Source organism: Nyctibius grandis, chromosome 7 (genome assembly GCF_013368605.1).
Source record: "Nyctibius grandis isolate bNycGra1 chromosome 7, bNycGra1.pri, whole genome shotgun sequence".
Taxonomy (NCBI): domain Eukaryota; kingdom Metazoa; phylum Chordata; class Aves; order Nyctibiiformes; family Nyctibiidae; genus Nyctibius; species Nyctibius grandis.
This window is the reverse complement of record NC_090664.1, coordinates 18,107,620-18,128,275: the sequence shown is the minus strand read 5'-3', so window position 1 is coordinate 18,128,275 and position 20,656 is coordinate 18,107,620. Positions and strand designations below refer to the sequence as shown.

The window sequence follows — 20,656 nt, the reverse complement described above, 5'->3', positions numbered from 1 at the left end:
TAAATGGCATCAACCAGGATGGCATCTAGCAAATGGTTCTCAATAAGACAAAACAAACATGGATGCCAGCTTTACTACTTCCTTGTGAAAAAAAAGGAAGGATGCAAGTGCTAAGAATTGTCCCTACAGAGCGGAGAATACTTTGCCTTCTATTCCCAAATTTTTGTATCTCAAAATATTTGAAAAACCCAATAGAAACAAGCTTGCTCTTTACAGCTCTTGATTATGTGTGGAAACACAGTGGACAAAGTTATGAAAAATAGGTTATAATTGCACAGGGGTGGCTTAAAAGTGGAATAATAAAGAGCACCACCTGTGTATGAACAAGACTAAACAGGCTTATGTAGACGGGAAAGAGCTGCTTCCTAACAGATTAAGACAAGAGTTTTCCACAAGGTGGAGGTATGTAAGTTGCCTATATCTTGGCACTACCTTTAACATATAAGGACAGAGGCTAGGTAACCATTTCCGGCTCAGCTGCCAAGAAAAGCCATAGGTCAAAGAGGAATCAAACTAGTTTCACTATCCACTTTCGGAAGGGGGTAGAAACAGGGAGGAACAGCTTGCACCCCTTGCCGTCTTTCTTCTGTATGCTCAGTATCAGTCCTGCAGTTGTTGGCTGGCACACAAGAAACATGCCTCAGCCAGCAGGACCACATTGTCTTTTTGCAGTAAGAAAGAAAACATCTGGTAAGCAGAATCTGTAAGAAGTCAGGCAAGAAAACAGAATACGAAAGTCTTTCTTATACTAGATCTTCCGGCTATTTGAAATGTCATCAGAAGGAGGAATGTACATTGCCTACATAATCCACAATTTTGAGCAATCATCACTTGTCATGGAGTTTAAGTCACACAGGAAAGAACTTTAACTTCATACATTGGGTAGAAATTAAACTTACATACAAGTGCAGAGATGTATTAAGAAATTATCCATAATTTATCATAAAATAAGTTAACACCACAAGTATGAAAAGTGAGCTTTTTTTAGGCTATATATTTATTAGAAGCAGTATTAATGTATGAATCCACCTTGGAAGGAAATAAGTGTCCTTGAGATGTTAGATTCTATCAGCCAAATTGAATGTCTGCATCAATAGCTCTCCCTAAAAGTCATAATTAGGTCATTAAAACATATTTAGAAAAATAGCCCGTAAAATAAAGTTAAAAAATACTCACCTTCATTTTATTTCATAGGTCACTGTTATACCATCTAATAAGATAATTAAAAACATGCAAGCAGCTGGTACTGAGGCTAAACAGATTAATGTAATAGTCTGTAGTCATATGTGCTGGCAAGGGGTTCACCTCTTTGGCGAGGAGAAGGTCAGCTGCCCTTGGGAAGGCAGGAGAAAGACAGTATTTCTACTTTCCAGTGGCACTGCATTGCAGATACTGAAACTAGAGACGCACACCTATTTTCCTTTTCCTTTTGGTGAAGTCTATCCAATTTGCACATCCAGAAAAGGCTTTAACCATAGCAGTAAAATAATACAGTAGAGTGGAGCTCAAATATTTTCCTCAAGTTTCTTTTTGTTTTAGAAGATGAGAGTTACTGTATGTCTAAATCCTTGTTCAATTTTTTCTAATAGTGAACTTCAAATTTTGATGACATGGTTCTAGGAAATAATTGTTGTAATTTCTTATTAGTAAATCTTCTTCCCTAAACTAAAAAATTCTCTATGACCTGACAGGATGCATTCACAAACTCACAGAATATTTAGAAATATGCACCAGTCATATGTGCTTTTCATTTACATTACTTACAAACTTTATGACCTAAAGGGAAATGTTCACTATCTGAACATAAGCAGCATTAAATCTGTGCCGTGATCAACACAAGCAAGAACCACAAACTCTAAGGTGACACCATCATATTAAAAATAAAACCATACAAATAGTTCTGAAGCATTATAAATATATCAAAGGATAATGATCTGACATCCTTTATTAATACATACACACACACTCAGAATCTTGTACTGGATAGTGTAAAATTGTCCTTTAAAATAGAAAGTGTTGGAATCAAGTAACAACCCCTGCTCCATGTTTTTTTTATTGTGGTAAAAACAATATGCTCTTAAGACCACTTTAATAGCAAAACACACTCACAGTCAAACATTTTTAAACATTTGGAGTTGCCTCGTCTCCTACATAAATTGTAAAGAGACTGCTACTGATGCATAAAGCAGTTTTTGTTTCGGTAAAAATTTTCAGTAGAAATTTGCATGTATTAGCCTTCTGCAAGCATGAAATCTACTGTGATCCAAAGATGCCTTTGCTTCTTTTAGGGCAAAAATTCACTACCCAGTCTTTTTTAAATATAATAGATTGAAACAGATTGAGTAAACAAGACTATCATCAGTTTTATCAAGTTATTAACTTACTGAAACACTATTCATTGACAGTATCCTAAAGTAAGTCCAAATCTTAAGGAGTCCTTAAAGAAATAACAACCATTTACCATAGTTACCTTTCAAGGTAGTTTAAGATTCACTTTTCATCTGTCATAAGGTATTAGCTGCTTGTTTTTAGTTAACATGCAGCACAGAACTATAACTATCAACACAATATTCAACCCAACCAGCAAATTTACAGCCAGTCTCATTATATGACTGGAGTTACTTGCCACTGAGCAGAAAATACTCATTTAACACCTTAAACATTGCAATACTACTTAATAACAGTGCTAGCTTGCCAACTATTAAAAGTCAGAAGTTTCTTTTATATATATATATATATATGTGTACATACACACAGACATATATATACACACATGGTACTATCTTGCTTTATCATCTTGCCTCTAATTAGAACAATAATACTCTGGCAGTAGTATATGGGACTGCTTTTAAAATATTAATTAACTTCAGTTTTGTAAGTTGGGCTGTAATCCTCTCTAACAGAATATGATTATTATTCAGTGGAAGTTGTAGCCAATATCATATTTATCATATGCACTTTGGACTACGGAATATGGAGACACAAAGGCCAACTTTAATCTCCTCTTATTTGTCGAGCATTAAAGATGGCTGAGGATTCACTATGGTTTAGGCTGGACTAGTTTAGCCCCCTGGACTGGCTCACTGAGAGACGATGGCCACTGGATGAGTGAAGGGGTAGGAAGAAAGGGTTGAAGCGCAGCCCCAGAGCTTACACTCTCATGGAACCAGAGCCTAGCTGAAACTGGCTGCTTCTTCAAGTTTTACCTTGGCAGGTACAACAGCTGGGGCTCTTGAGTGAACGACTTTCAGGTATAAGTGTCCTGGAATTAATGGCAGAGCGGGCTCTCAACACCTTCATTTTGCTGATCTGGCTAAATTCTATCTTGCCTATTTTTCAGACTGCTTCATGGTCTCTGTATCTATGTATGCTTCTCACCTAAAAACCATGAAGATTGTTCTGGGTGGTATTTTTGAGCCCTTCTTTTAACTTTGATAGTATGTTGCACGCATTAGAGAACACAAATATGACAAGAAATCGAGTCAGGTAGAACCCTGAAAGGGATCTGCTACATATTTTTCTCAAAGTGAACATGCTAATTACCCCCAAAGGGTTTTATATCGTCACAAAGTAGGTTTCATTAGAGCAGAATTACTAGAATGCAGAAAACTGGAAGGATTTGTAAATCAAACCTCCCCTGCCCCACTGTGTCCCTGCAGGCACACCCTTTTTTCCAACCTTGCTCTCAGTCCAGATGCTTCCTCTGGATGTTTGAATCGCAACAAACTCTTTGCCGTTCCCTCCAGGTCCTTACAAAGAGTCTTTCTTTTCAACATCCTCAAGACCAGGCTGTTTGCTTCCTGCTCTCCTCAGCAATCTCTCAGACTCCAGCCTTCAAAAGGTTCTCCAGGTGTTGTGTCCCTCCCTGCCACCCGGCACCTGAAGGCTTCTCATGCCCAGCACAGCTCGCTGCCTGCAAGACAGCGCGATATTTCCCACCCAGCTGGCTGAAACAAGGACAAGGCAAACGGGCAGGTTCTACCTGCCCACATCTCTTTGAAGTACAGACTCCAGTAGACTACAAACAAAAAATGAAAAAGATGCCATCCATCATAGTTCAATAAATGAATCCAAAATAATCATGTGGTAAGCTTGTTTTATTTTACCATACTTAAGCATCAAAACCAGTTGCAGTCATTCTGGTTAGCACAAATTTTACTATTAATTTAGCCGTCACAAGGACAAAGATTTAGCATTTGTAGCAGAAGCAGTATTTTGCTGGCTGAAAGATGAAACTACACATCTGCTGATTACCCTTCTGTGCTTTCAAGTACAAGACACCCTCTGGTATGTACCCAAGCAAGACCCAAGCTCAGTGACAGTGCTTTGAAAAGTTGCTCAACATCATGTTTCTTTAACTGGTGTTTACTACCAACAGAATTGAAATATTATTTTCCTGTCAGAAAACCTCAAATTTAACAAATCCTGGCTTTGTTTTTTGACCTGAAAAAACAAGCAAATACTTTTCAGATCATTCCTTAATTAAATCCTTCATGTCCTTTAGTCTACTGACTGTTGCAGTTTAGACTGTACAATACTCTTAAATATAAGGAGCTGTTCTTTTGCTTTAAATAGATTATGTTGCTTATCATATTAAAACTTTTCAAAATGAGAAAATAAATATAAAAAATTACCAACCTGTAAGAAACAAATGTTCCATCAGATTCTAAGGTGTGGTGTGTGCTTCCATTTTCATTTGATCCTCCTAATACAAAAACGAAAGAAAACACCTTTGTTATAAGACAAACCCTGATAATAAATAACACAGTATGGATGTGAATTGCAATCGATTTTACCATATATGATAACTTTAGTTTGCAACAAAACTTACATAGACAAGTCTCAACTTTACATCTTCAAATTCTTTCAGCTGGCAAGAGAGACAACTAGCCTCCATGTTCAATTTGGAGTCTGAATGTTCTGAAAATCTGAGATTTAATTTAACTTAAAGTTTTGATTGAGGCCCTTCTCAACTTACTAAACACAATTTTACTAGTATAAGATTACAGAGGTATACCATATAAATAAGTTTGATTTTACTAACATTAAGTCAAAGAATGTAAAAGTTCATCTGTTTTGTGAAAAATTTCGAGTTGACTGTATGATACCAGATATTTTTTGTCACAGAACAAGTTCAAAGCTTCTCTGAAATTACCTAAGTAACACGTCTGCAAAACATCTTGTTTTTCATCCTGTGGGCTGTTATATAGAACAGTGGCGTTCACAGAAACCAAGGATTACAAGGAAACCTTCTCTATAACTACTTCTATTGAAGGACTGTTAAAAGCCAGAAAGAATCATCTATTTTTCAAAGTATATTTATTCATGTCCTGTTTTATACTAATTATTCTTGCCCAACCTGTCATTTAGCTTGATAATTTTTCTATGTCCCTCTTATTTCCTTAGTTTATTTACAGATAGCATCACACAACCTTTGAGTCCTCTGTTCTGCTTACTGAAATCAAGTTCTTTCAGTCTTTTTCCTAAATGAGGCTCCTTATTCCCTGTTTTGTTTAAGTCAGTCCTTCTTATATATGGAAAGAAGGGACAGGAGCTATAGACAGCAAACCAAAAGTTTAATCAGTTGATTCTTTGGACAGTGGCTTTCTTCTCTATCACAAAAATCTTGCTCGATACAGTCTATAGTCATGCCACACCATCTTGCAGTTTCACAGCCATCCTTAACCAACACTCCTACATGTTTACTCTCCATTTTTATTTACAAAAAGAAGTTTGCAATATAAAGTAAAAATTCTTGCTAGTACAATACTGTTTTTCAGACTATTTAATGCTGTTTCTAGTCCTCTTGTCCTCAGAAAAGATCAGTCCTATCTGAATACTCTATTTGTGCTTGCACTGGATACTGCCTTCTAATACTATTTCTTCACAGAAGCCCATCAGTGCAGTCTCCCACTTCGTGGCAAGACAACAAATGAAAATATTGGATAAGATCAGTTCCACCAGAAACTCCACTAAAAATAATTCTTTCATTAAAATCTGCATTTCACTATTCATCTTATAATTACTATACTTCACAAATCCCCATCCTTTCGTTTTCATAACATCTGTGGCACTACATCAGATGGTTTACTGAGGTCCAGATACACTTAATGTATGTCCTTAATGTATATTTTGAAAGGCTAGCAGCAATCTCCCGTTTAACAAAACACCTGCACTAAAAGTTATGCCATTTGCTTTTCTTCTCTCTCTTACTTCTTCCTTATAAACTTTACTAAAGCCCTGCACAGATAATAGTCAACCTATATAGCTGCTTTACTATCAGTTTTTTCCTCTTAATCTAAGTACAGGTACTACATTTCCTCTCCTTCAAACATATGCTATCAGCCATAAACTAAAAGACTGAAAAATTGTTGCATGCAGCAGTATTGGACAGTATTCTTGAAACACAGCTACTCTGCCAGTCAGATGCTTTAATCTTTACTGGATGTGCTAATTTATAATATCTACTGAACACTCCCTTTTATTTTATTTATTTATGTTCAGGCCTTTGCCTGAAATTTTCTTTTTACTGAAAATTAAAACTTTCAGGTTTAGACCATACCTGGATTACATTTAATATCATTTGTCCATTCTCACTGCACAATGGTTCTAGTTTTCTTCCCCAGAAAGCTTCTTTACACAGTCAAGTAATATTTTCTTGTTAATTTAAATTCCCTTCTTATGATCTAATTCAACTAACTTTTGCTAATTGTCACTATAACCCCACGAATTCTGATATCCAAGAGGCAGCTGCCTTTTCAGATCAAACTGTTTTTCTGTTTCTTTCAGGATCTTTGCTTACTCCAGACATTCCTTAAAAAACACTGAATCATTCACTTAGGCACAGAACTTTCCTTCCAAGTGTTTTTTCTCATCTAATTAGAAATGCACTTTTTTATTATTAACTTTAGCACCTTTGTCTAAAATAAATCCCAAACCTCTACTACATTTTAGTCTAAAATCGCTCAGTCGAGTTGATTTTGCTAATTAGCTCTCTCAATTTATTTTGAAAATGGAAATCCTACTTAATCAATCTGCTTTTTGTTTACTAAATTTAACTAAATTAACAACACCAGATATTTCATCCAGGAGATGACCTGGACCATTATTAATAACCATCTGTTCCTTTTTTTCTTGTATCTTGGAAAATAGTCTCCCATATTGGGACAATTTTAAGTAATACGCTTCTTCATATATTACCCATCTCCACATCTGATCCTGAGCATTCAGAGAAATGACTGAACTACGTTCAGTCTCTTTTAAAGCCATATGGCTAGGTGCAGTGGTATTGGGCAATCGTTTATAGGGACACAGTGCACCAAAAGGGGCCCTGAATGCACTACTTCACTTTATACTTAGACAAGTCCTACGCATTCACCTATCACACTAGTCAGACTCAAAAAGAAAACTCATTCACAATGCTAAGTTCATATGCTGAAAATTATCTTTTGGGACTCTTTTCAAGAGTGGCAACACAATCTTCCTTTCTGAAGCATGAGGTTTAAGAATATCTCAAAAAATGCAAGGCCTTTATCATCTTTCAATGAAATCACTTGTCCTTCTTGAAGAGTCAACAGGACTCTGCAAAGAAAACCAGAACCTTGGTGATAAAAGCTTTTCTTTCATCAGGATCCCTCAAGGAATATTTGGTGGGATCCGGGGTCTGCTACATCCACTGAGTTTGAAAGGACACCCCTGCAGCTGTCCTTCACAAACTAAGTGCATCTCGCTTTATTCTGATGCACTCCCTCTTAAGACACCAATTTCCTTTATTTAAATGACCACCACATTACGTTAGCATTCTTAATTGTACATCTATTGTTAATAAATCTCATAATCATACCAGTTATTGTTGGGGTTATTTTTTGAGAGCCACTTTTGCTGTTCCATCATATCATTAGCAGCAGGTACCAAAACTGGATTGGACTAGGTACATTCAGCTCCTAAATACAGGATTTAGTGGAGTGGGCATTTTTGTGGTTGTTTTCTTGCTCCATCTCCTTTAAGACAGATATGCCTGTTATAATATCTTGAAAGATGATTTAGATCTCTTTCACTGAAAATGATAAAAACTATAAAGCAAAGTGCAAAATATTGATTGACTTAAAAGAAGACTCCCTAAATTTTACCTACTGTTATCTGGAAGGCTTTCTAGGAAATCCTGGTAAGCATTCATAGTCAGCAATATTTGAGAACAAATGGGACGGGTGCTTCACTAACTAATGACAATAAGCTGTGGGAATCCATGCCCTGGATCACCTCTCCTCAGGCAAGTTCCAGTTATTCCTCCTTTTGAAAAGTACAGTTGAACTCTCAGTAGAACAAAGAGATAACTTGTAACTTCTTCAGTGATAATGATCCAAATTTCTGGTAAAATTAGGACATATACTGAACAGTTATGAACAAGATTCATGATGCTGGTAATAGAATTAGTGGTCTCCTTTAAAAATCCTAATTGATTCGGTATTATCCTAACCTTTAGATCCCTACTGAGACTCAAAAATGGGAGGAAGAGCTCTGTTGACAAAACAGAGGATGCTTTACCAACCCTGCCTCACACCTCCTGAAAAGGTTTCCAAACTTCAAATGCAAAAGCTAGGGAAAAAAAAAAGGTAAAATAAATCTTATCACACTTTCAGAGGAAAGAGAAGGGAAACAACCAGTACCATAACAAGCACCAGTATCGAAGTAAGTACAGCTAAGGTACTCAGCTTTCAGCACTAGAGCAGTCACTGGTTTTAGCACAATAATAAAATATGGCAGCATCCTTCCAAAGGGATTGAAAATCATCTGGATATCTTTCTTGCTGCTGCTTTAACCAGAGAAATTCCCTCTCCTGGGAATGAACACTCTTCCTCCTGAAAGAATTCAGTTCTATTGCCCTGTTTTAGTAAAGGCTCTTCTTGTGCATGGAGACCAGGGGCTAAAGGGAGCTGGGACTTGGGTGGCTTGAACCTGGTACTACTGGACACAGCTGGAGGCTGTTTCAAGAGAATCTGCATAACTTGAAATTGATGCTTTTACCAAATAGTCAAAAAAAGAGAACACTTCAAATTCCGTCTTCTTTAGATTTCAGAGATGCACAGAGAAGGATTTGTAAATTGTACATTTATTAGGGTACTAGATTCACCCGGAACACACAGGCTTGTCATCTGCAATAACTGTTTTCTTTGAAGAACATGTTTGAGGTTATAGATGTAGCATAAAATAGATGAACCCAGAATAAGGAGGATGCCACAGTCACTTTCTGAAGATTAACTGAAAACCACATGTAGAAATTGTAACAAGGGGAAGCCTAATTTAAATATGCACACAATATTTGTATTTTTATTTTTTAACAGCCTATTATACTGACAGAATAATATCATCTCAAAGAAGAGCTTTTTCAAGGTGCAGTGCACAGGTTCCACTTCAGGCAATAAGAAGAAACTGGATAGCATTTCTGAGTCCCAGTTCAAGCGCGGGAAGATGCTCTGGGTATGCACCAGGCACAATGAGCACTCTGAGCTTAAGCATGTGCTGAACAAGAGTAAAAAGCATGTGAAGAAGCATGTAGGGATCAGTTATTTCTCACTCATCTCCTTCATTACCTCTCTGAAAACAGCTGTTTTCTGTGAGCGGCAAAAATTTGGCACAGAACTTACAGAGAAGGGGTGGGATACTCTCATAACCAGCTGCAAGTCTATGAAGACAAGAAGCTTGAGTGACATCCCCTTACTCTATGGATAGACTCCTACTTTTAAAAAGTAATTGAACTCTAACTTTATTTTTCTTTTGAAAGTATGTTTTGACACTGAAGAAATGTTTAGGTTGATATAAAACACTCGATCATTAATGCAGTGTTTTAGTACAATCAGAGACAAGGAAAATTTTAACACAAATACATGCTTGCAGCCTAAGGTTGTCAATTCTTATAACATGACTTCCAAATTCCATGCTATATTCATTTTCAGCATATTGAAAGCTTAATAATTTAATGATTTATCCAATTTTAATTTATACTTTCAAACCCACTTTGAACAATCTGAGGTGCCACTGGAGATCATAACAGTGGTCCTGGTTAAGTCAAATAATAATTATAGCACTTTCACTTTAAAGATGAGATTATTTTTAATTATTGAGTGAAGTACTTGAAGTACCATACTTATATAATTACGCTACTCATTAAATGGTTATTGAAAGCTGAAATGTAATTTTAATGACAGCTACCTATTTTTCTTTGCACACTTTATAGATGACAGATCAGTCAGGAATTTTAGTTTGCTCAAAAAATCCTTGCAGCTGCACTGGTTCTTTCAGGTGTAAAACAATTAAGCTGTGCTTATTTTAAAACTTTAAACTTTAAATGATATAGAGGAACTATTAAAAACAGAATAATAATGCCTGGATATTTTTTCTTCTTGACAATAACACCAAAATTATGGTCCTAAACTATATACATTCCAAGCAATATCCCAAAAATACTAGTGACAATACAAATATGGTAGAATGATTTTAGTCAAAATGTGTTCTTCATATAATGCAAACAAAAAAAAAAGCTTAACAGATTGCAGACCTTTATTGTGAGTATAAAGGGGTAATCAACATACAATAAGCATTTTACTATGCATTAAAACTATATATAATACCACGAGACTCCTTTGCTTTTTGTAACACCAAGGTTCACAACTCTTCAAACATATAATTCCTTCATACTATTTACTCCACAGATAGATATTCATCAAACTCATCTGGGTAAAATTTATTCTAATATGTAAGAATCTCTGACAATTGACACCACAGAGTTGTGCTCTCAGAAATGAGCAGCTAAAGACTGATGCTCTGTATGTTAATTCTTTATATGCAATGTTCGAAATTCAGCATATCTGTCCATTGTTCCAAAGGCCAGTATCTTGTTCAAATTAAGCTTTCCTTTTTCGCAATGAAAACCAAACAGAAGAGTAAATTTGTTTCATTAACAATATTAAAGCAAAGATTTCTGAGTTCGCTGTATGGGGAAAAGGCAATAAAGTTTTGAAGAGGGAAAAACTGCTTTGTTCCTTCAATCCCCCAGTTGAAATTAATTATAGCAAATGTTTATGAAAACATCTGTTCCATGCAGTTATAAATTCTTAATTTTAGCATGGGCAATTCCAGGCTCCTCTATTATTTTGAAAGAGAGCAGTGTGACAACTGAAAGGTTTACAAAAGAGCAGACAATTTGCATTTCTACAGCACCAAATATGCAGTTTGGAAAGTCTTCAGGATCTCTGCAGCAGAGGAAAAAAAATAAAATACAAAAAGACTAAGATGACTGAAGCTTTCTGATTTGTGTCTGCTGATAGACCAAAATGGCAGAAGGAGGAGAAAAAAAATAAAAATAAAAGGAGAGCTAATCCCAAAACATACGGCAAATTGAGATTTTACTACATAAACTAGATCTTTAAAAAGTAAAATGTAGCGGAGCTATGGATTTCTCTGCTCTGGATTGCGATAGATTCCCGAGGAGTGAGGGAGGGAGGGAGGGAGGGATGCTCACGGCATTGCTGTATCATGTCAAGAGAGGGTGCTGCAGAGTTTAGGATGCTGCAGCCGCTGCGTCCCTGCTGAGGCTCCACCGGGGGCACCGGCAGCCCCTACGCCACACACAAGCTTTCGGACTTTTTTACATCACACCCTTGCAACTACAGTGTTAAATTCAATTTAGACCAAATAAGCTTTTAAAATGATTAAATGGAGCAAGCTCGAAGCGGTGTACAGAAACTGAAAATAATGCCTTCAGCTAAAGAATTAAGTGCACAGCACTTCTGATATTTATAAAATAATTATTAGGCTGGAAAGTTGAAGAACATTTCACTCTGAGCAAGTTGTTTAAGTTTGCTCAAATAAATATGATGCAACTTTTTGGTAAGCAATCTTTTAAGTACAAACCTGACTCTCTCTTCCTTGCTTCAAGTTCATTTAGCATTAGACGCATACTTCGAATGAATGCGTTGCTTGGGACAGATTTTTTGGTAGCATTTTAGTTTCAACAACTGTGGCCTAAAATATTATATTTTGCCATGAATGAAATGAAAAATGATTGACTATGATAATTAACTGTGAGATTTTGCCATTAGAAGTACGAAAATCTTACACAGGCTGAAATATTTCATTTGTTTATCCTTCAATATTAATATGAGAAAAATACATTCAGCATTAACAGTGTTTTTTCGCCTTTAGGCTTATTTGAGTTAGGAAAGGAACACAAACATAAAACACAATGGAGTACCTGCACATACCCTAATCTTGTGATAGTGAAAGCTGGTCACGTTTGAAAATAGGCAAAGAACGCTGACACCAAGGTGCAAACTCAAAGCCTGGCTTAGCCCTGCAGAAAGCTGCTGAACAATGATAGGCAGATGCATTGGTTTTCAGTTACAAACAAAAACTTCTGGAGATAATAAGAATATCTTGTATTACATGTTACTCAAACCCAGTCAATTCCAGTGTCTTTTGTGTTCCTGATTTACAACAATCAAGTGGCATCTTCTATGATCTTTGCATATAAAATCGCAATTGCGTATGTGTATACGCATATATGAGTAAACTCCGCGTATTCTCCAGGCAAAATCTCTGTTTGAAATAATTTTGTCTACGCACTTCAGTTTAAATCAAGACACATAAAATTAAGAAGGTTTCCATTTTAAGTGAAACGGCTTCTGAGTGTTCACAAATCCAAACACCAACCCTGTCATTAGGTTAGCCTGTAAATTAACATGCCACTTCTCTACATGCAAAATGTATGTGTGTAAAAGTGTGGATGGGAAAACATATACAAAAGTCTAGATGACTGATTTTGTTTAAGAAACGTAGCCTCTTGCAAATCAATTTAAAATAAATGGAACAATAATTATATTCAAAGGACTTATTTAGAATATTTATTTTCCTGATGAAGCTTCTCTGTTTACTAAAGTAGGCTGAGCTATAGACTGCATTTTAAACTAAAATCAATAAAATACATAGAATAAGGAATATTACTCTAAAACCACAGAACTAATTCACAGGAACCCTTTAGAAGAATTCTCAAGTGATTGTGAGCTCCCGGAATCTTAAATAATTTACATCTAGAGGTGTTTAAATATAATCTCTTTAAGCATGATGGGAAGACCAAGTTTAACTCTGATGCTAATAATGATTTAAACACTTCAGAAAATGCACATACATGGAAAAACAGTCTGATTTCCCATTTAGTGGGAACCACACAATACTAGCTTGTATAAGCAAATGTGACTTGCACTGAAGTCGATAAGCATTTAGTTCAGTAATGCTTGGATTGAATTTGTTACCAGCAGTAATAAGACTGGTAAAAGAAAAAATCCACAGGATAAGGTAAAATGTGATTCTTCTAACTTTTTTTTTCAGTTATTGTTTCTCTTAGTGAACCTGTCTTTGCTCCACAGTAAATTATGTCAAATTCTGTTCATATGCTCAGTACTACAGCCTGTATCTGCTACTTAACTTGTCTGATCATTTATCATGTACAACTTAAATAAGTTCCTAGGTCATCACCAAATGTAACTCAAAAGATGCCAGGGTAATATACAAACATTTTAATGTAGTTTGATGGAAGTGGAAGCTGTATACCTAATAAATAATAAAATCTCTAACTTCAGTAAATTCTTTAAGAGCATATACACTTAACAAAATAGCAAATTAGCAAAAATAGCAAAACAGAGGATACAGTAATCCAGTATAACTAGGGACAAGTACCACAATTAGAGTTTGCACAGAAAGAAAAAAATCTTAGAAGATGCCTGGCATCGTTGCTAGGAACTTACGTCCCATGATACACAAACGCCGAGTGACTGATCACTTGCATCCAGAAGAATTTAGCTAATTTTAACTTATAAACAGCCTAAAAGGCCTTAGAGCTATAAATTGCAATAAACTAAAGATGGCAAGAGGCAATAAACATGAGTTAATGACTCAGCATCCTCCTGAGATAGCACTGGTCATACAGCTTTGCTTAATCTTAGACATGCACAATCACTGTAAAAAGGTGGTCTCCAGAGACCATTTATACTGACAATAAGAAAAACATACCATCTCTTTAGATGTTTGAAGACTACTATTGTCCTTTAATTTACTTCAATTACATCCTATTTTCAACCACATTTCTACCTTATAGATAAATGCAATCCCTCTGTTTGGGATAATAAATCAGATATAAGTACGGTTTGATTTTCGTATTGTAAAGCAGTAATGCATATTCCATTGAGTCTAGGAAAAAAAGGGAGCTGAAAAAGATTGAGCAGAAGTTTTCTAACATTCTGTTGTTTTGCCAAGATTAAATGACAGTAGGAGACAAACGAGAAAGGATTAAGTGCTCTTTTATTGAAATAGAATTTCCCTTTCAACAAGAAGCTAGCTCTTCAACTAACAGGTTTATCAGGACAAAGGCCAGACTGGCCAGGAAGCCACATGGTAGTTATACACAGCCTCACCTCCTAAAGCTGGGGAGGTGGTCTCATGACAACCAGGACCAGAGGTTAAAAAGAGCAGGAGCAATTTTGCTTTGTTTCTTTGATGTTTCTTCTCAAAGGAAGCTACTTACAGCAGGCTGATGACTTACAGCACTACTGATGGATGTCAAAGGCTTCTCCTGAAAGCAGAATGTACTTTCTTGGACCCTCTTCCTTAAGTGTAATTATGTTTAGGAACACCGTGAAAATCATACCACTTTCCTTTGCCCAGCACATGCACGCAAAGAGGTAGAGCTTGAAATCAGAGCACTCATGTGGCTACTGTGCTGACACATGCGTAATTAGCTACTTGCTTATCTGGAATGGGATAACAGACTGCATTTATGGCTAGGAGGCAACCAGAAAGAATAAAAGAAACAGCACTGTTGCTGCATATGGCAACACGGAAGTTCAGGCACACGAGAAACTAAAAGGCAGTGGAGCTACCTGGCATCCCATGGAGGGGCTGGCACTACCCCTGGGAGCCACCAGCTGAACTATTGGTTTCAGCTCTGAGGAAGAGGAAGCAGATGAAAAGCTTGAAGTTAGGAAGCTGTCACAGAGACGCAAGCCTGGGCAACGCCTAGACTTTCCTCAAATGCTACAGTTTTAAAAGCACACAGTAAGAGGTGAAGAAAGCCCCATGGGAAGCATCATGGGAGGGAAGCACACAGTTACTAAAACACCCAGGAGCAGGGGGAGGCACTTGGGCACCCACAGCATCCCTGTCACCCCAGGGAGCTTGGCTCCTCTGGCTCCTTCCAGCTGCAGCCTCCTCCTCTCCTACAACTCCTTTTAGCCCTGCTGGAAGCAGCAGCAGGACTCCAGGACATCTATCCTGGCTGCTACACCCTTCTTAAGCCACTCACACAATTGCTTCCGTCAGATCTGTAGGTCCAACAGGCTACTTTGGATTTATATCAACATAAACTGCAGGATAATCTGTCAAATTAGTTAGAAACAGGATCTTGTTCGTACCTACTGAAAAAACACATTTTAAATAATGTAACTATGTAACACATTTTAGCAGCACTTTAGCAGCATTACACACACATTAAAAAAATAGAGAGAGAACCAATGGTTTATTAAACCACCAACACAGTATCTTAGAAGTCCATATGATTTTTACTTCATTTATCCATCATTCATAAAACAACAGAAAGCACTTTTTTTTTCATTTCTTAAGAAATCTATTACATGAATGATTTTGGAAAAAGTAACTTAGTCTCTGGGTGTCATGGTTTAAAGCTGGGCTGGCTATTAACCAGGTGGCAGATGCTCTCTGTTAATCCTCTCCCACCCCCCCAAGGGAAAGGGAAAGGGAAAAGGGAGAGAGACTTATGGGTTGGAAAGTTAAAACAGTTTTAATAAACTATAATAATGAAAAAGAGTATAATAACAATAATAATAATCAAATATATACAAATATATACAAATATATACAAAGCCAAGACTGAGAGCTTGGAAATCCTCCTCAGGCAGAGTTGCTCTCCCCAGTACAGGCAGAGGGGAAAATGCAGTAGCTCCCCCCAGCACGGGCAGAGGGCAAAATGCAATAGCTCTCCCTGCCATCACACCTGCAGGCTTTTAACTGGAAAATTGGCAAAGCTGGTACCAATCAGTGGGAGACAGGAGGGCCCCTCCCTCCTGGGCCCCACCTCCAGGAGGCAGTGGGTTAGTGATAAATAGGAAAGTGAGAATGACATGTATGGGATGGAATATCTCGTTGGTCAATTCTGGGCCACCTGCCCTGTCTGCTCCTCCCTGCAGGTGCGACCCCCTTCGGCTCTTCACTCATAAGCAGTGAGGAATTTAGCAGTGACCTTGGTTTCTCTAAGACTAATTGGCCTGGTTTGGGCCAAACCAGGACATTCCACCCCTTATTCCATACCATTCATGTCATACTCAGATCACCACTACCTTTTCATTTTCAAATATATATATACATATCACTAGTTTACGATTCTTCTCTATACAAAAAGTTCATTAAGTTCATTTGGTTCAGGATTGTGGGTTTCCATCTGGCTAGCAGTCTCTCAGCAGTCTCTCTGGCTAGCAGTCTCTCTTTCGTCATGGTTCATGCCCACGGGTTGCAGGGTAAAGATGTCAGACTCGAGGAGGTTACTGGACGCCACTTGATGAAGCTAGCTCCGGTCTCATCACCACTGTCTTAACCTGAAAGACACTTATGCAGCAACAACATACAGTTCGGACTTAAGTAGTCTCACCCAGAATCAGATCACCTTCAGGGACACATCGGACTTCACCATCTTGCAACATCACCCACCAAGTACATCCAGGTCCCTGAGCAAAAGCAATCCCACGAATGGGTTTACCTTTGCCCGTTGCAGGAAGAATCCAGACAGTTTTTCCCAATAGATTCCTTTCATGCACCACCGGGACTTTATCTCCTTCTGCTGTATGTAGAAGGTCTGACTGAGCAGGGCCAGCTCGATTGATAGATCCCCTGGTGTTAACTAACCAGGTAGCTTGTGCCAGATGTTTATCCCAGTTTTTTAAGGTTCCACCCCCCATTGCTTTCAGGGTAGTTTTTAATAGCCCATTATACCGTTCAATTTTCCCAGAGGCTGGTGCATGATAGGGGATGTGATATACCCATTCGATGCCATGCTCTTTGGCCCAGTTATCTATGAGACTGTTTTTGAAATGAGTCCCATTGTCCGACTCAATTCTCTCTGGCGTGCCGTGTCGCCACAAGATTTGCTTTTCGAGGCCCAGAATAGTGTTCCGGGCAGTGGCATGGGGCACAGAGTATGTTTCCAACCATCCGGTGGTCGCCTCCACCATGGTAAGCACATAGCGTTTCCCCTGGCGGGTTTGAGGGAGTGTGATATAGTCAATTTGCCAGGCCTCCCCATATTTATATTTCAACCACCGTCCCCCATACCACAAAGGTTTTAACCGTTTGGCTTGCTTAATTGCGGCGCATGTTTCACAATCATGGATAACCTGTGCAATAGAGTCCATGGTTAAGTCCACCCCTCGGTCACGAGCCCATCTGTATGTTGCATCTCTTCCTTGATGACCTGAAGTGTCATGAGCCCACCGAGCTAAAAATAGTTCACCTTTGTGTTCCCAGTCCAAATCTATTTGGAACACTTTAGCAGCTTGATCCGCTTGTTGGTTGTTTAGGTGTTCCTCAGTTGCCCGACTTTTAGGTACGTGAGCATCTACATGACGTACCTTCACGACTAGTTTCTCTAGCCGAGCAGCAATATCTTGCCACAATTCAGCAGCCCAAATAGGTTTCCCTTTGCGCTGCCAGTTGCTTCGCTTCCACTGCTTTAACCACCCCCACAAGGCATTTGCCACCATCCATGAGTCAGTATAAAGATACAGCCTTGGCCACTTTTCTCGTTCAGCAATGTCTAAAGCCAGCTGAATGGCTTTTACTTCTGCAAATTGACTTGATTCACCTCGTCCTTCTGTGGCTTCTGTGACTCGTCGTATGGGACTCCATACAGCAGCTTTCCACTTCCGATGCTTTCCTACAAGACGGCAGGATCCATTGGTGAACAGGGCATACTGCTTCTCATCCTCTGGTAATTCATTATATGGTGGGGCTTCTTCAGCACGTGTCACCTCCTTTTCTGGTGGCATTCCGAAGTCTTTGCCTTCTGGCCAGTCCATGATCACTTCTAAGATTCCTGGGCGATTAGGGTTTCCTATTCGAGCCCTCTGCGTAATTAATGCAATCCATTTACTCCATGTAGCATCAGTTGCATGATGGGTAGTGGGAACCTTACCCTTGAACATCCAGCCTAGTACTGGTAATCGAGGTGCCAGGAGAAGTTGTGCTTCAGTACCAATTACCTCTGAAGCAGCTCTAACTCCTTCATATGCTGCCAGTATCTCTTTTTCAGTTGGGGTGTAATTGGCCTCGGAGCCCTTGTATCCTCGACTCCAAAATCCTAGGGGTCGACCTCGAGTGTCCCCTGGTACTTTCTGCCAGAGGCTCCAGGTAGGACCATTGTCCCCAGCTGCGGTGTAGAGCACATTTTTAACATCTTGTTCCGTACGGACTGGTCCAAGGGCTACTGCATGCACAATCTCTTGTTTAATCTGTTCAAAAGCCTGTCGTTGTTCAGGGCCCCACTGAAAATCATTCTTCTTTCTGGTCACTTGATAAAGAGGGCGTACAATCTGGCTGTAATCTGGAATATGCATTCTCCAGAAACCCACAACGCCTAAGAAGGCTTGTGTTTCCTTTTTGTTAGTAGGTGGGGACATAGCTGTTATTTTGTTGATCACCTCTATCAGTATTTCAGGAGTAACAGGAGGATCTCAAGTGTTATCTGTATTGGAGGCCGAAGTGAGCCTAACTGAAAATGAATGGAAAAAGCACCCCATTGTGACTGGCCCAGATGCTCCGTGCATCCTTGGCATAGACTACCTCAAGAGAGGGTATTTCAAGGACCCTAAAGGGTATAGATGGGCCTTTGGTATAGCAGCTGTAGAGACTGAGGACATTAAACAGCTGTCTACCTTGCCTGGCCTCTCAGAAGATCCTTCTGTTGTGGGGTTGCTGAAGGTTGAAGAACAACAGGTGCCAATTGCTACTACCACGGTGCACCGACGACAATATCGCACCAATCGAGACTCCCTGATCCCCATTCATAAACTGATTAGACAATTAGAAAATCAAGGAGTGATTGTCAAGACTCGCTCACCCTTTAGTAGTCCTATATGGCCAGTGCGAAAGTCTGAAAGTTTAAAGTTATCTGGGTAATACTTAAAGGAGATGTTCCATCAGTAGCAGAGTCTAGAGGTAAGACAATTTAGAAGTACACTGCTTAAAAAAAAAAATCATGTTAGGATACCTTTACCTTACAACAGCACCAGTACCTGGCAAATTTGAGCAAGATGGTCTGAAAAAAACCCCAACAACCTGAAAATAAACACCACTGCCACACAAACTCAAATACTCAACCCTGAAAGGGACGTTCCTGCTGCTAATGGAACAGCCCTTACCCTAATCAAATTAACTTTACAGAAGGAACCTGCATCAGAAAGGGAGACCTGAGCTTAAAGCTGCCCAGCTTGGCTTTATAAGATGAAGCCAGGAAGCCCTAGACCTCTAATTTGAGGCTATAATTAAGGTTGCTAATTCTCAGAATACATTGTGTACCCAGTAGACCCATACCTCAGAGAATATGAACTGGAACAGCACCCTAAATTTTTTAATAAATTTCTCCAATGAAAAAAAATGTCACCAAACAATATAAAAGAAATACTGAGCTAGAGCTTTTAAACTGCCAAATCAAAATATGCCAAAGCATAAAGAAAACACTAGATTTTAATCAAAGTTCTTCTAAACCAAGCCTTTTTTAATTTGGAGAGCACCAACTGTGTACTTTGCTGGTGCAAAAGCAGATGCATGTTGTGAATGACAGATCTGGAAAAATTTAAAGAGGAAAGGTATATATGCATTAGCAGTAAACTCCAGATGTCTAAGAAAGAGATGAAAGTCCACAGCTACATCAGAATACAAAAATATATCAAATTGACAGCCAGAATGACAAAACACTTCTATTTACTACAGTGCAAGGTAGTTTGTTGAACACTGGTCCCTCTCCTGTAGATACTGAGAAAGAAACTCCCCACAAAACATTCCTGTGAAGAAGTATGTAATCCATCATGGGACAGATTTCTGTTCTCCACCCTTGCCCTCCTGTGAGAAGGATAAGTAGTGTCAATCCCCGGTGGCACTTCAGAACGGAAGTAAGGATTCAAGTACAAAGCATTTGGAGACGTAAGAAATATGAGACTTCCAAAATGTAAATTAGACAAGTATGACTAGGTTGATGACTTAGTTTATACAATAATAGGATAAACGTTAAGTAGTAGTCAATTTTTCTAGACAGTTACCCCAGTCCCCTAAGACAGAAAATGTGCAATATATTTTAGCCAAAAAGAAAACAGTCTGGATGCAAGATGAAAATGTCACCCAGCATGAGAGAGCATCAGCTTTTTGACTTCGTATTTTTTGACCAAGTACTACCTAAGGAAAATGTGAAAAGGCGTGTTTCATGTATGTAATTCATATTAAACCACAAAAATAATCATCTGGAGAGCAAGAGAACAATCTTGAGGGACTACAAATTCTAAAATATTTTCACTTTTCTTCTGATTTCATCTTCCAAATTTGGGAC

At 38.4% G+C, this 20,656-nt stretch overlaps 1 protein-coding gene across 1 annotated transcript in view; it reads right to left on the bottom strand.

Annotated features, from left to right (window-relative positions):
* TBC1D5 (TBC1 domain family member 5) overlaps positions 1 to 20,656 on the bottom strand; it is a 350,320-nt gene that overhangs the window by 180,397 nt on the left and 149,267 nt on the right. Inside the window, exon 5 of the mRNA XM_068404675.1 lies at positions 4,639 to 4,705. Within this exon, the coding sequence (XP_068260776.1) occupies positions 4,639 to 4,705 (67 nt within the window). The remainder of the gene's footprint in view (positions 1 to 4,638; positions 4,706 to 20,656) is intronic.